The sequence below is a fragment of the Spodoptera frugiperda genome, chromosome 23 (assembly GCF_023101765.2).
Source record: "Spodoptera frugiperda isolate SF20-4 chromosome 23, AGI-APGP_CSIRO_Sfru_2.0, whole genome shotgun sequence".
NCBI classification, from domain to species: domain Eukaryota; kingdom Metazoa; phylum Arthropoda; class Insecta; order Lepidoptera; family Noctuidae; genus Spodoptera; species Spodoptera frugiperda.
The window spans coordinates 8,381,444-8,394,784 of record NC_064234.1 but is presented as its reverse complement, the minus strand read 5'-3'; the positions used below and the strand labels follow the sequence as shown (position 1 = coordinate 8,394,784).

The 13,341-nt window shown below is 31.7% G+C and overlaps 4 protein-coding genes and 1 non-coding gene across 6 annotated transcripts; 4 read left to right on the top strand and 1 right to left on the bottom strand.

Annotated features, from left to right (window-relative positions):
* Window positions 1-220: 220 nt before the first annotated feature.
* On the top strand, window positions 221-7,383 carry LOC118267093 (uncharacterized). The gene is made up of 3 exons (XR_007706815.1): window positions 221-349; window positions 488-518; window positions 7,337-7,383. It is a non-coding gene; the product is annotated as an uncharacterized LOC118267093 (transcript).
* LOC118267079 (leucine-rich repeats and immunoglobulin-like domains protein 3) lies at window positions 1,789-6,765 on the top strand. The gene has a single exon (XM_035580853.2). The coding sequence runs from the start codon at window positions 2,115-2,117 to the stop codon at window positions 4,794-4,796; it is 2,682 nt and encodes an 893-aa protein (XP_035436746.2). The 5' UTR covers window positions 1,789-2,114; the 3' UTR covers window positions 4,797-6,765.
* LOC118267092 (peflin) lies at window positions 7,380-8,917 on the top strand. Its single transcript, XM_050703202.1, has 3 exons — window positions 7,380-7,563; window positions 7,955-8,098; window positions 8,289-8,917. The coding sequence occupies exons 1-3, from the start codon at window positions 7,383-7,385 to the stop codon at window positions 8,504-8,506; spliced, it is 543 nt and encodes a 180-aa protein (XP_050559159.1). The 5' UTR covers window positions 7,380-7,382; the 3' UTR covers window positions 8,507-8,917.
* LOC118267086 (DNA primase small subunit) lies at window positions 8,825-12,409 on the bottom strand. 2 transcript variants are annotated; one of them, XM_035580862.2, is made up of 7 exons: window positions 12,302-12,409; window positions 10,980-11,236; window positions 10,732-10,901; window positions 10,305-10,503; window positions 9,857-10,067; window positions 9,432-9,771; window positions 8,825-9,122 (listed from the first exon to the last, which is right to left on the bottom strand). In XM_035580862.2, exons 2-7 carry the CDS (start codon window positions 11,213-11,215, stop codon window positions 9,103-9,105), a joined length of 1,176 nt encoding a protein of 391 aa, XP_035436755.2. In that variant the 5' UTR covers window positions 11,216-11,236; window positions 12,302-12,409; the 3' UTR covers window positions 8,825-9,102. The 2 variants fall into 2 exon arrangements, with proteins under 2 accessions (XP_035436755.2, XP_035436753.2); XM_035580860.2 differs by lacking the exon at window positions 12,302-12,409 and adding an exon at window positions 11,320-11,483.
* LOC118267095 (uncharacterized) lies at window positions 11,627-13,062 on the top strand. Its single transcript, XM_035580874.2, has 3 exons — window positions 11,627-11,889; window positions 12,039-12,242; window positions 12,335-13,062. The coding sequence occupies exons 1-3, from the start codon at window positions 11,838-11,840 to the stop codon at window positions 12,451-12,453; spliced, it is 375 nt and encodes a 124-aa protein (XP_035436767.2). The 5' UTR covers window positions 11,627-11,837; the 3' UTR covers window positions 12,454-13,062.
* Window positions 13,063-13,341: the final 279 nt, after the last annotated feature.

The window sequence follows — 13,341 nt, the reverse complement described above, 5'->3', positions numbered from 1 at the left end:
AAACTAGACTTGGAAATTGATCATACTAGGCATACTTACTAATACTAAAAATATAATATGTAATAAACTAAATACCTTTTTAAGAGTAACAAAAATTATGCATTTTACTGCAATTTAATATCTTTTATTTCGTTTATAAATATGATTAACATTATAAACATTTAAAGGTTGTATGTTTCACAAGTTTCAGAACAAATTGACATTAATCAAAGACAGTATTTGTCATTGTCATGTCATTAATTGTCATTATTCCAAGTTGAAGGAGTGTTTCCCATATAAATTAAACAATATTTCTAATTAGAAGGGATTTAAATAAACCACAGTCCCATCTTTTTTCTAACTACTAAAAGTAAGTGTCTTTATCGTTTTTAAAACTGTAACCCTACACGTTTACGTTTAATTAAGATTGTCAATCAATTGAGGCCCCTACCAAGTTGTAAATTAAATCAGTTTTGTCAATAAACTCATAACTTTGGATTGATTTCAGGTTGAAAAACAGTGATAAAATGGCCTATAATGTAAGTATCAACATTCAATCCACATATTATTAAAGCTTATTACTTATAAACATAATAACATAGTGATATACTAAATGTAACTTTAAAAAATCTGGCTTTCTTAGCATCTTTTATTTACTTCCTACTGATATAGTTAATTAGTTCATGATTGAATATCTATATTAATTGAAACTTGAAAGATAAATTCATTAATTGGATAGGAGTAAAAATATTATCTCACAATTAGATTTAAATGTGTTTTAAATAATATTGTTTAATGTATAATCAGGCATACTGACTAGCTACTTATGCTACAATAGCACTTCAAATTTTGAATACCTACTATTCATAATATGTATTTATATTCGGTTTATGATTAAATATTGTTAAATAAATTAAACTAAGAACATTACAGTAAGAATATTAGTAGGTATATAAATCCTTCAATGTTTTATTAACAAACAACTTATTTAACAAACATTGGCACTTGTTTATTTTTTTACAAATGCCTATTTCCTGGTTATGCAATACCAAATGAAATTTTGCCCTGAAAAATTATATTGTTCAAAATGGGTAAATAATATGTAGGTAGGTAAACATAATAATTAAAACAATAATCTTAATTTTAATATATTATAGGTGCTTGTAAGTAAATTTTATTGTAATTACATTCTACAATGTATTTCTATTTGATTTGCGGATCATGAAGCAAGAGAAATCTTAATTAGTTAGTTTTATTTGGCCTTTCTCTTTTTATTAAAGCAACAAAAAGATGCCTTGATTCTAGATTGTATGTGGTGTTTCTTTTTCAAATAATTATATTCATTTTACATTCAACATTCATGTGTTTTCTGTTCTGTTGGTGATTAAAATTGTATAATATATTAATACAAAGCGATATTACAAACTATATTAGGTACTGGGTGTTACCATTTCACTTTTAACTTAAAATTATAAAGAAAGAATTACTTTCTAAAACTAACCTACAACTAGCGCCATCTGTGCATTACTGCAGGTACTAATATGCGTCAGTTTCCTTATTTTTCAATCTTTGTGTGTTCAGCTTATTATTGTATAGCTGTATTATTCTTATTTTTATATTTAAAACGAAATATTTTTGTCGCATATCTTGCTAAGGTCCATGATTTAACGGAACGTACCTAGTTTGTTTCGTCGTGAAACTTTTTAGTTTGACTTGTTAGGGGTTGCCATTTAAAGTTTTCTTACTAAATAGACAAAGTTTACATCGTCTTTATTAACCTCTATTATTTATTTATTTCAATTAAATCAAAATAATTTTAATTGCAATCAAAAATATAAGTTGAAATCATAAAACCGGTGACAATCACACTAATCGTTATCGTGACGCGGGGTATGGACATCACTATAAACAATGAAGAAATAAAATGGCCGTCGAGTGGGTCGCCGTAAATATGTCGAGTTATTTTGCTAAATGTTCGTTTTTATCACAATTACAATGCGAATACTGTCTGAAATGAATATTGAAAAAGTGTATTTATCAATAAACTTTATGTGTGTGTCATTTGTGTAAAGAATTATGTAAGAACGAAGAGTTTTCGTCGTTTGTTGTATCAATCGGGCAGCTAGAACAAATGCATGAAAATGGGACTCTCTCATTTGTTGTTGTTTATAGCGATAATCCGTTTGATAAGTGTTTCCACAAAAGCAGAAAATGTTGAGTGCCCACACAAATGCGATTGCCTGGAGCAGTACGTTGATTGTTCAAAAAAGAATTTCGTAGCTGTGCCAAAAATTCCTAAGTGGGTGGAACGATTGGATCTCAGTTATAATAGATTGAATGAAAACGTAACGGAAGCTTTCGACAAACTATTGAATTTACAAGAATTAAAGCTAGACAAGAACTCTTTTCAATCTATACCAAGTTTAGTACACCATGAACAATTACAAGAACTGAGTTTGAATAGGAATAACATTGGATCAATAGACACAGGTACATTTCCAGCTAACAGTTCCATCAGAATATTAAATGTCAATAGCAACCACATTCAATTCATTCAGGAAGGAGCTTTAACAAATTTGACCAATTTAGAAGTCTTGAAACTAAACAGGAATGAAATAAAATCACTGCCTAATCACTTGTTTAGGCATCAGACCAATCTGAGAACTCTAGAATTGAATCATAATAAGCTACATGTGATCAGTCCACTGTTATTTCAAGGTTTGTCTAATCTGACTACACTAAAGCTCAGATTTAATAATATTGACAATATAATGGATGGTGCCTTTTTTGGATTCAAGTCCATGAATTTGTTACAATTGGACCATAATAGAATAAGAAATATTTCTAAAGGCTGGATGTATGGATTAGAGTCATTGATAACATTGTCCATGTCCAACAATTTGATATCAGAAATTGACTCTGGAAGCTGGGAACTGTGCACGAATTTGGAAGTTTTGGACCTTTCTCATAACCATTTGTTAGAAGTGGAAGGGAAATCATTTCAACACCTAATCAATCTGCGAACACTCAACCTTGGTTACAACAAAATTTCCTCAATTTCTCAAGATGCTTTTGGTTACATGACCCAGCTGCAAACCCTGCAGTTAAATAACAACAAAATATCATGGACAGTAGAAGACATGTCTGGACCATTTTCGAAGCTGCAAAATTTGAATTCTTTTAGTTTGGCTGCCAACCATATAAAATCAATTAACTCAAGAGCTTTTGATGGGTTGTCCAATCTAGTTGAATTAGACTTGAAGGGAAATAATATAACTTCTATCCAACAGCATGCTTTTGATTCCATGTCAAAACTAAGGAAATTACATTTGAACTCTTCATCATTACTCTGTGATTGCAATTTACTATGGATAGTAAAATGGATAAAAGATAAGGCTGAACAGAAGTATGTCACAGCAAACTGTGCATACCCATCTGATGTTCGAGGAGTATCAGTTACTAAACTTAAGGAAGATAACTGTGGGGATTCACCAAAGCCAAAAGTTGTGGAACATCCCAAAACTCATCTTGCCATAAAGGGACGATCAGCTAACTTAGTGTGCTCTGCAACATCCATTCCATTCAATAATATGACATTTTTGTGGAGAAAAAACAATGGAAATGTTAGCAACCCTGTGGTGTATGAGAATATTACAATTGGAAATAATGGTCAACCCAGAGCAACATCAATGTTGGTAATTCCCAATGTGACACATGCTGATTCTGGGAAATATCAATGTGTTGTTAGTAACAACTTTGGAACAACATATTCCACTAAGGCTAAGGTTAATATTGTCACTTTTCCACGGTTTACAAAAACTCCTACTAATGTGACTGTAAAGACTGGTGAGACTGTGACACTTAATTGTGCAGCCACAGGGGACCCACCACCAGAAATATCCTGGAAGAAAGATGGAGGAAATGATTTTCCAGCTGCAAGAGAAAGAAGAATGAATGTTATGCCAACTGATCACTTATTCTTCATAGTAAATGCAAAAACAACAGACATGGGAATATACAGTTGTGCAGCTAAGAATCCAGCTGGAACTCTTATTGCAAATGCTACACTTACAGTATTGCAAGAACCATCATTTGTTAGAGTTATGGAAAATAAAGAAGTGACAAGTGGTGATTCTGTGGTTTTACAATGTATGATATCAGGATCTCCAAAGCCTGTGATAAAATGGCTTAAAGATGGATCCCCAATTGTTGCTACTGAGCGGCACTTCCTGACTGCTGATGATCAGCTTCTGATTATTATTGGGTCAGAATCTAGTGATGCGGGTCGATACGAGTGTGAGATTACTAATGAGTTAGGTACTAAGAAAGATATGACTGAGTTACGAGTGTTACCTCCAGTAGCCATAATGGTGAATGAGGAAAATATGGCCGGTATTATAATTATTACAGTGGTGTGTTGTGCAGTAGGAACTTCTATAATTTGGGTGGTAATAATTTACCACACTCGTAGACGCATGGCTAGTGCTGTGCATACGTTTCCCGCCGAAAGTATAAAAATGACACATGTAGTGCATAGTGACAGTGATTCACCTCAAATGTTTTCAGACAATATATCTGAGCACTCTTCGTGTAAAGATAGTGGGACTGGTGACTCTGCTAAACAAACAAGTTTTGACGGTGTGCCTACTGATAGGAGTGAACAAGTGCATTTTGAGACTGTACGCCAGAGCTATTCTCCAGTGCCTGAGGCACATAAGCTACTTCCGTCTTCTTTTAAACCCTCAATTCAAGTGTGTGTAAATACATCTGTTACACCAGCTACATATAGTTTTTCTAGTCACAGTGGTAATGTTTAAGTTTATGATGTACATATATATTTCTATAGTTTATTTTAAGTAATAGGTTCAATCATACCTATATTTCCTGCAGTTTCACTAATTACATTCATTATCTCACCTTTTTATAGTACAGGGTGAGTCAGACAACAAGCAAATTAATTTTTATTAATTCCCAGGACATTATATTGTAGCTATATTATGTAAATGTAGATACAACATTGACTTATAGAATTTCTAATGATCATACTACTTATGTAAATATCGAATTCTTATTAGAATGTGTAAAGGAGTAAGTTTCCACTATGATGAAACAAAGAGAAACCAATTGGTTTTTATTTCAATAATAATCTACTTTACATTATTGTTAAATAAAGTAGACATGAGGGTCTAAAACTACTTCACAAAATCTTTATTTTTCTTGCAAATACTGTTCAACAATTGATTGATATGTGATATAAGAACATAATTTTTATTTAATTGACTATCATCAAATGTATTGTGAGTCAAACAAATCAAATAATAGTAATTTCTAGGAGTTATGATTGTAATTTTTCTAGAAATTTGTATTATTTAGTCAACCAACCAATACTTATGATTGAGCTACCTATGTATGTATAGCATATTTTTATGTTTACTGCATGCTAGGAAATTTTGTCTACAGTTTACTTATGTTAGTAGTTATGTTTGTGAACAATTGATTGTTGCTATGGTCCCAGTTGTACAATAACTTAAAACATTCATCAATACATTAGTGTAGTTAGTGAAAGGGCAATAAAGTTAGGCATCTATGTAACTTGATTGCTTAGTACAAAATGTAACAAACTTGCCAGTATTGGTTTTGATGTAAAAGACTGAATGTCGTTTAAGTAATAAGTATATGATTACTGTTATTTTGTAATATTAAATAGGCAATAAATATTTTTAAATTTGTTATTTCATAACAATTTTTAGATGCTATGTCATGTGATTTACCTAGCAGCTTTTTATATTAGGTGAAACTTGGTATGGACTTAAACTTAAGTATAAAGTATATGAGACATTGTAGTGTAATTATTCAAATTGCATTTCGAAAAAATACTTAAAGTGCACTTAAATTAAACCAGATTTTTCTTATGACCAGTTCAGAGCATATAAAATGATTTTGTGCCTGGAACTATATAATTATGCAGTGGTTTTTGTGAGCTTATGCGTACCATAGTAATCCACCTATACTGTTTTGTACCTAGAAAATATAATGTTGATAATTAAAATTAATAACAATAGAAATCATTAGTAATGTTATGTATAATGCAGGTAATTTAATTAGATACTAAAATGTGTAAGTTAATAATGTGTAGAATAATATAATGGGAGTGTGAGATTATTGGATATTTATGAAAATGGGCATGAACCTCTGAAAGTAAGAAATGCAGTTATTAAACTTGATGCTCACGCAACAAAAATCCAGATAAAATTAAATACTAATGAAAGTTTTTGTACTAGTATTAACAAAAGAACAAATAATATAAATAAAAATTGGTTGACAATGCTCATAATTATGTAAAGACACATACATATTGTTGGTACAGGAAGTGCAGCAACTGTGTGACCCTGGTGATGAGTATTACATAACAAATTCTGCTTGATTGGTATATTTTCAAACAAAAAGGCCTCTTTTTTACATTTGTCATTTAACTGTCTTAAAATAAGGGGTTTATAATTTGTCAATACTTACATGCCTAGAGAAAAATCTTGTCGATCCTAAACCTTAGAATAACGAGTTGATTAGTTTATTTTTATAAAATCAGTTCCTCAGTACATAATTTTAAACATTGTTACAAATAACTTCAACTTAAATACATTGCTGCATTTCTTAATTTTGATAATACATAATTGTAAAAAAGTAACGTAAATTAAATAGTAATAATGCAGTTTTTTATTGTTTATACTGTGTAAATACGGTAACTATTTATATACTTTACAGAATAAAATAATCTAAGAATAAGAATCTTTCATTTATAACAATCTTAAAATATAATCTTGACACCACGATTGGCGGCGCAGTGACTGGGAGTGGGCGACGTTGCTGCTGCACAAAGTATCTACGATGGGTTTGATTCCGGATGTAACAAGTCTGTGTGATCCTTTAAATTTAAAATCAGTCGACTTTTATAGGTTTGCCTAAAATGCACACCTGTAGATAGTGGCGTCGAATGGTAAACTAAACGACACTCACTCAAGATACCTTATCTAAAAGACAATAGACCATAAAATATTAATTAAAACAAGGCTGTGCCAGTTACAGTATACTAGACACGCATACAAAATCTGCGTGTTTCCTATATTTTACATGTCATATAGGGTAAGACGTCGATAATGGAAGTATATCCAAATAGGGAACAGCTGTTTGCAGGCTGTGAAATATTTATACCCTGGAGTGTTGTGTTACTCCAATAAGAATCAATCAAAATCTTATTGGGTGGGTAACATTGCAGCAAGACAATTGATAACACCACATTTATCGCCATCACCAAATATCATGTATAAAATCATTAATTCTGTAATCTTACTTTCCTCAGCCTGGTTACGGCGGTCCACCACCCCAACAAGGATATGGAGCTTGAAATGGGTCACGGGCCGTATCCGTCGATAGGCGCTGGTGGTGGAGTCAATCCTCAAGTACAACAATGGTTCCGTGCAGTCGACAAAGACCAATCTGGCTTTATTACTGCTAATGAGCTCAGGGCAGCATTAATAAATGCTCAGGGTCAATCGTTCTCTGAAACTGCCTGTAATTTGATGATCGGTGAGTTTTATTGTTACCTACTATGATAGTCATAGTCACCCAACGAGCCATAGTATGGCTAAAATAAATAGGTGTAAATATCAATTTGAATGCCGGATACAGTTATTGTGTTCGTTGATCCCTCACCTATGTACCTATATCAACGAAATTATCTATTTCCCCTAAACGATTTGCTGATTTGTTTGTGATAGGACGTCTGATACTTCTGGTTTGGTCTGGTACTCAGTTTATATAATAGAGAAGCATATGAAATAAGAATATAGGACATACCTTGTGACCACATTAAATAACTTGAAATGAGGATAGGAAAGGGTTTTTAATACCTACCCATAAAGTAATTAACTTGCTCATTACTCAACCTTTCTTACATATTATTCGTTTATATTTCCAGGGATGTTTGATAAAGATCGCTCGGGGCACATAAATGTAGAAGAATTTGAGAAGCTGTACACTTATGTAAACCAGTGGCTGGCGGTGTTCAAGACTTATGATACCGATCAATCTGGAAACATCGAAGAAAAAGAACTTGCCGAAGGTACGTTGCCTTTACTTAATACTTGAGCTATTGACATGTGTTAGGTACCTAAGTGCCTACCTATGTATTAGAAACATTGCTTTTTTCGACATTGATCACCACGCTTGCTGAAGGCGGATTAGTGATTTGACTTGACTTGAATAATTTCAGTACCTAGTGCCTATTTAATATGTATTTTTATTTGTTTCAGCATTAACAAAAATGGGATTCCGGTTTACACCAGATTTCGTGAACTTTTTGATGAAAAGATGCGACAGTGGGAAAGTTTCAGTGGACAGCTTCATTGTGTTGTGTGTGCAGATACAACGTTTCACTGAAGCATTTAGAACACGTGACACACAACAGAACGGAACCGTTACCATCGGATTTGAAGATTTCCTCACTGTTGCGCTAAGTTGCTCTATTTGAGACAAGTAGTAAAAATTATTGGAGCTGACGCCAACACTATTTGCTGTTCTACATAAAGGACGGCAGCGTTATAATAATTTATTAAGCTTCATAACTATCCCTTGTTTCTCTATTTTATGACACTTTATCTTGATCAAGCAATAAACGAATGTGACCATTATAATGACGTTAATAAGTCTTAAAATGTAATGAAATAGATCTTGCCTATTGTTATTGCAATTTAAATAGAATATTTTGAATATCACTGCACAATGCTAAGCATTATGGAACAAGCAATACCCACCTGTTGAATGAGATCTTTATTTTTAATATTATAATATATTATTTTTATACAATAGACTTTGTTAATTCCAGTTCTATTGACGAATCTAGCTATTGCTTGGTATGGGGAAATAAAAAGATATTTTAAAATTTAATTTGTTTTATTTTACTTAAAGTATTGGCTTTGTTTGTTGTATGCTGATGTTTGTTTTGAGCCAGAAAACTTCATCTATGATGCATTGTGTTAGAAAGTCCTTACTTCCTAGCACCAAACTGCCTTCAGTTTGGTGCTGATAACTTGCTTGATATTTTAGGCTAAATAAGAAAGAAGGTCCTCAAAATTCCAGAGACATATCTGAAAGCAAATAATCAAGATTATGGACATTACAATTTATTTATGTTCCATGGTGCTTACTCTTCAACCAATCTCAATAATTATTCGATATCAAAACTATACAACCCCAATCATAACTGTTAAAGTAGCATTCAGAGTATGGAATATAAAGCCAAACTCGATACCATTTAGATTATTCAATTATCCACGCAAGACGCATGTATTGGGCGCTAGTGTTACGACTCAAGAAAGTAATTTCACAATATGAATGTTGATCAATCAAAATTGCATTCAAGAGTAACTGTGACCTAGACTTAAAAATTTACTTACTAGCATCAGCTTTTCTTCTGATTGCCTCAGATTTCTCTAGCGAAAATACCACTTCCTGGAAGTTTTTCACAGCTGCTCTCATATTGGTTTCATGTTGAACATGGTCTGGGGAGCTATCATCCAATAAACTATAGATAGAAGGTATTTCATCCAGTTTCATATTCTTTGCATTATTTGGTTTGAATACAACAGAAACTTTGCCAGTTTTCGGGTGAATACTGAATGGTGATTTGAGTAAATGGTTGAACCCTTTAGTGACATTTACATCTAATCTAGGATAGCTGTACTGAATTTTGATTTCTTCTACCAAGTACCTTATTTTTCTGACATTATTTCCTGACTGTAAAGATGAAAAATGTTATCATAGATTAATAAGTAATTATTTAAATACAATACATGCTACATTACAGAAGAATATAATTTACCTCTCTGCAATAATTCTCATACACATTTATGAATGTATTCCATCTGTCTAGAGAAGCTTCAGGCATGCTTTCTAAACTTTTTTTAACTAGAGACCTCAATGTTTCATCAGGAATCATTTTTAACATCTTGTCCAATCGGTCTGAAGTGCTAAGAAACTCTTGCTCTTGTAGCAACTGTTCAAAATACTTATCTATTATAGTGAGTGCTCTCCTGAAACAGGACAGTGGGTTTAAATTAGTTTCACATGATTGTTTATTGATAGTAATGCCTGACAACTTAGTGAAATTAATTTGGACTGGAGAAAATGAGGATTACTACAGAGTAATTTATGAATAATCAGCATAACTGTTAAAATGTAGTGTAGCTGTCCTTGTTTGACATTGTATAAGGGATTTTCTTACTTCCCATTACAGCTCTCAGTACATGAGTCGTAAATCAAGTTCTTACCTAATACTTGAATGTAGATTATCACTTCCAAGATGAACCTTCTTGTTTTGATTATCACCTCCCATTATCAAGCACATGTAGTCAGCCACCGCTCCCCTGCCAGGACTGTCTAATGTCCGAGCTTCATAATCAGATACCCAGCAATGAATACCTCTTCTACCAGAAAACACCCACAAGATGCTTTGGAAACCAAAATCCTCTGAAAATGTTTAAAATTAAACATATTATGACATGTTTTGTGTTATAACATGTTATGTAAACCATATTTTACCAATAATTAGATACTATAGATCATGTTAAGGCAATTGGAATATTGGATCATCTTACTTTAATTAAAATATTTTAATTTATGATCTTCCTTAATTTGACTTTCTCATCTCCGCAGAGTCTGTAGCCTTATAAAAATAAGTTATAAGTTACTAATTACCTCTCAATGTCCTATCAATAATTTCACAAGCTATTATCATGAATTTCCAACATTTCTCACACACTTTGGCTTCTTGGCAGCATGTTCGGACTTCATCGTAATCTGTAAGATCTATATCAAACACCAGCTCTCTGGACAACACAACTGCGTCGTGACGTCCTATTGAAGGTCTGCGAAACCACAACTTAGAATTACAATTGCATACATAGTCAGAATCTACTACACTTCTGGATAAACCAATGCCTTACTTTGTATTATAAACAGCTCCTATATCCAACTTATGAGGACATTTCTTCTGGAGAAGTGTTTGCAACTCCTTTTGATTACAAATAGTCAAATACCGCAAATAAACATCATCAGCTAATGTAAACGATAGCTCCCGGTTTGAAAGTGGCTGTGGATAACTCCCACAAGTGAGCCACCTACAAAATATGTTTTGCGGGAAAAGCCGGGTGTAATAAATAGGCAACATTTCAGGTAACATATTCTCGTCATAGTGCCCAACCTGTACAAACAAAATACTTAAAATTAAAAACACAAAATATGACCATCCTGAAGTCCACTTTGAATAACTAGTGAGATTGTTACCATGATTAATAAAATGCAGAACAAACACTTTATGTAGAGTTTGTTCAAAATATTATGATATAATTATATTTAAGACACTAAACTCAAATTAATTAAAGAAAAACGCTGAAAAATAACACACAACCAGCATCACATTTATGTCAAATAGTTGGTAAACTGTCAAATTTTGGCGCGAAATGGGTATAGACTAAAATGTTTATTTTTATTCTGGTAGATACTCTGAGGTAGGCAAAGATCCTAGCCGTTCAACCAAAAAAAGTTGCCAATTAAATCTACACATGTCCCACAATATTATCATACAATCGTAATATCAAACAAGATTTTTGTAAATAATGTTTTTTGTTTATTTAGTTTTATTGTTTATCAAATACAATAAAAAATATACTTTGTGGAATAATATTTTCTAAACAACAAGAAAAAATCAGTGGAAAGTAATAGCGGGTGGTAAATATACACCTATGTACAGTATACCCTCTTATTTTAGTAGGTAATCTAAATTAATTAAACGAAACGTTAAAATGGAGATTAATATAAATAACGCATTTAAAGAAGCAATCAAAGTAACATGTGGTAAGTAAAACATTATACCTCATATAACATTTCAACTTTAAATACTTTCTCTAAAATACAAGATTTTTGTTCAACGTTTTTCTTCATAGTTTTGATGAAAACTCAAATCGTTTAAGCCTTTTTTATATATTATGTTTCTCTTATTTCAGGACCGTGTGTAGAAAAATATCGCGTTCTCACAGAAATCAACCAAAAAATATGGATACAAGTAATTAATTATTTGCTGAAGAAGCCTGTGTTATCAACAGTGTTATTTTCAATATTTTTAATTTTATTTAGTTTTATATTATCTGCTGTGTTTATAATCCTATTAGGAGTATTTATTCTAGCTACGATTGTTTTGCTCTTTGAAGGTAAGCAGACTACATGCAGCCAAAGCCAAACATTACATTTTTATAACGTTAATACTTACTTAATTTTACTTGACATTATTGTTTGGTTTCAGGTTTCGTATTCATCGTACTTGTAACAGGAATAAGTATGGTTTTAGCGTCGATTTCTCTTGTTATAATGATAATAGCTGGGGTAAAGTACAACGAATCAATAATAAATCATTTAGATTAGGATTAGATAATAATATCTAAATGACGTTATGATAATTTTTCAGATTAATGTTTCTTTGAAACATTCCTATTCTGGTATTGTATTTCTAATAGTATTGTGATTAAAAAAATATAATTATGTAATACCTATTTAAAGATGAATATGTAAATGCTCATAATAATTGAATTAAATAAGTAATAATTTTTAATGGTTGTATCAAGATTAAGATTTGATTTGACTGGAAGTACAAAAACTGGCGATGATACTACCGTCTAGTGGAAGTACCTTACTTGAGTATAGTCTGTTTATTTACTTGCCACGTCTAGTGTGGAATAAAATATGACTTCTATAGTAATTGAAATATATTTTACTGTATTTTTATTATTTTTTCGATAATGTTAACAAAATACTTAAAATTACTTAAATGGGTAGATCTTATATTATTAAAAATAAATAAGTGTGTTTTGTTTTGACATAGAGTAGGAACTTCGGAAGTTTCAAGCTCTTACTAATTACTTGACCAATTCAAGGAGAATTGTACTTTACAAAATAAAATAAAAAATATTATATCTTTATATAAGATTTATTAATGTAATTTGTCATACGAAATAAATATAATTATAACAATTATTTAGAGTCTTATTACTTTATTTCAATGCACCCATTGGACAAAAGAGTAGGTGATGTTATCTTAAATCATTGATCGAGCTTTTGACTTCTCTCTCTTTTGGTTGTATAATATTTGGCTGAATTCCAAAAATGAAGACATTACTAGTTCAATGTACCGCGTTCAATTTAGTTTTTGTTCAATGTACAGAGTAGAATACACATAACATTCTGCACGATTCACGCCAAGATTACAAGTCAAGTCAGAAGTTACCATAAGTGACTGCAAAGAAGTCTATTTTA

Excerpts from the sequence above, each read along its gene's own strand:
- LOC118267086 (XM_035580860.2), bottom strand. Across the intron at positions 10,902-10,979 it reads GGAGCTGTTTATAATACAAA|ACCTTCAATAGGACGTCACG; the intron begins GTAAGGCATTGG and ends GTGGTTTCGCAG. Across the intron at positions 10,068-10,304 it reads AATCTACATTCAAGTATTAG|GAGAGCACTCACTATAATAG; the intron begins GTAAGAACTTGA and ends GTCCTGTTTCAG.
- LOC118267095 (XM_035580874.2), top strand. The coding sequence starts at position 11,838 with ATGGAGATTAATATAAATAACGCATTTAAAGAAGCAATCAAAGTAACA. Across the intron at positions 11,890-12,038 it reads AGCAATCAAAGTAACATGTG|GACCGTGTGTAGAAAAATAT; the intron begins GTAAGTAAAACA and ends CTCTTATTTCAG. Across the intron at positions 12,243-12,334 it reads GATTGTTTTGCTCTTTGAAG|GTTTCGTATTCATCGTACTT; the intron begins GTAAGCAGACTA and ends GTTTGGTTTCAG.
- LOC118267079 (XM_035580853.2), top strand. The coding sequence starts at position 2,115 with ATGAAAATGGGACTCTCTCATTTGTTGTTGTTTATAGCGATAATCCGT.
- LOC118267092 (XM_050703202.1), top strand. The coding sequence starts at position 7,383 with ATGGGTCACGGGCCGTATCCGTCGATAGGCGCTGGTGGTGGAGTCAAT. Across the intron at positions 7,564-7,954 it reads TGCCTGTAATTTGATGATCG|GGATGTTTGATAAAGATCGC; the intron begins GTGAGTTTTATT and ends TTATATTTCCAG. Across the intron at positions 8,099-8,288 it reads AGAAAAAGAACTTGCCGAAG|CATTAACAAAAATGGGATTC; the intron begins GTACGTTGCCTT and ends TATTTGTTTCAG.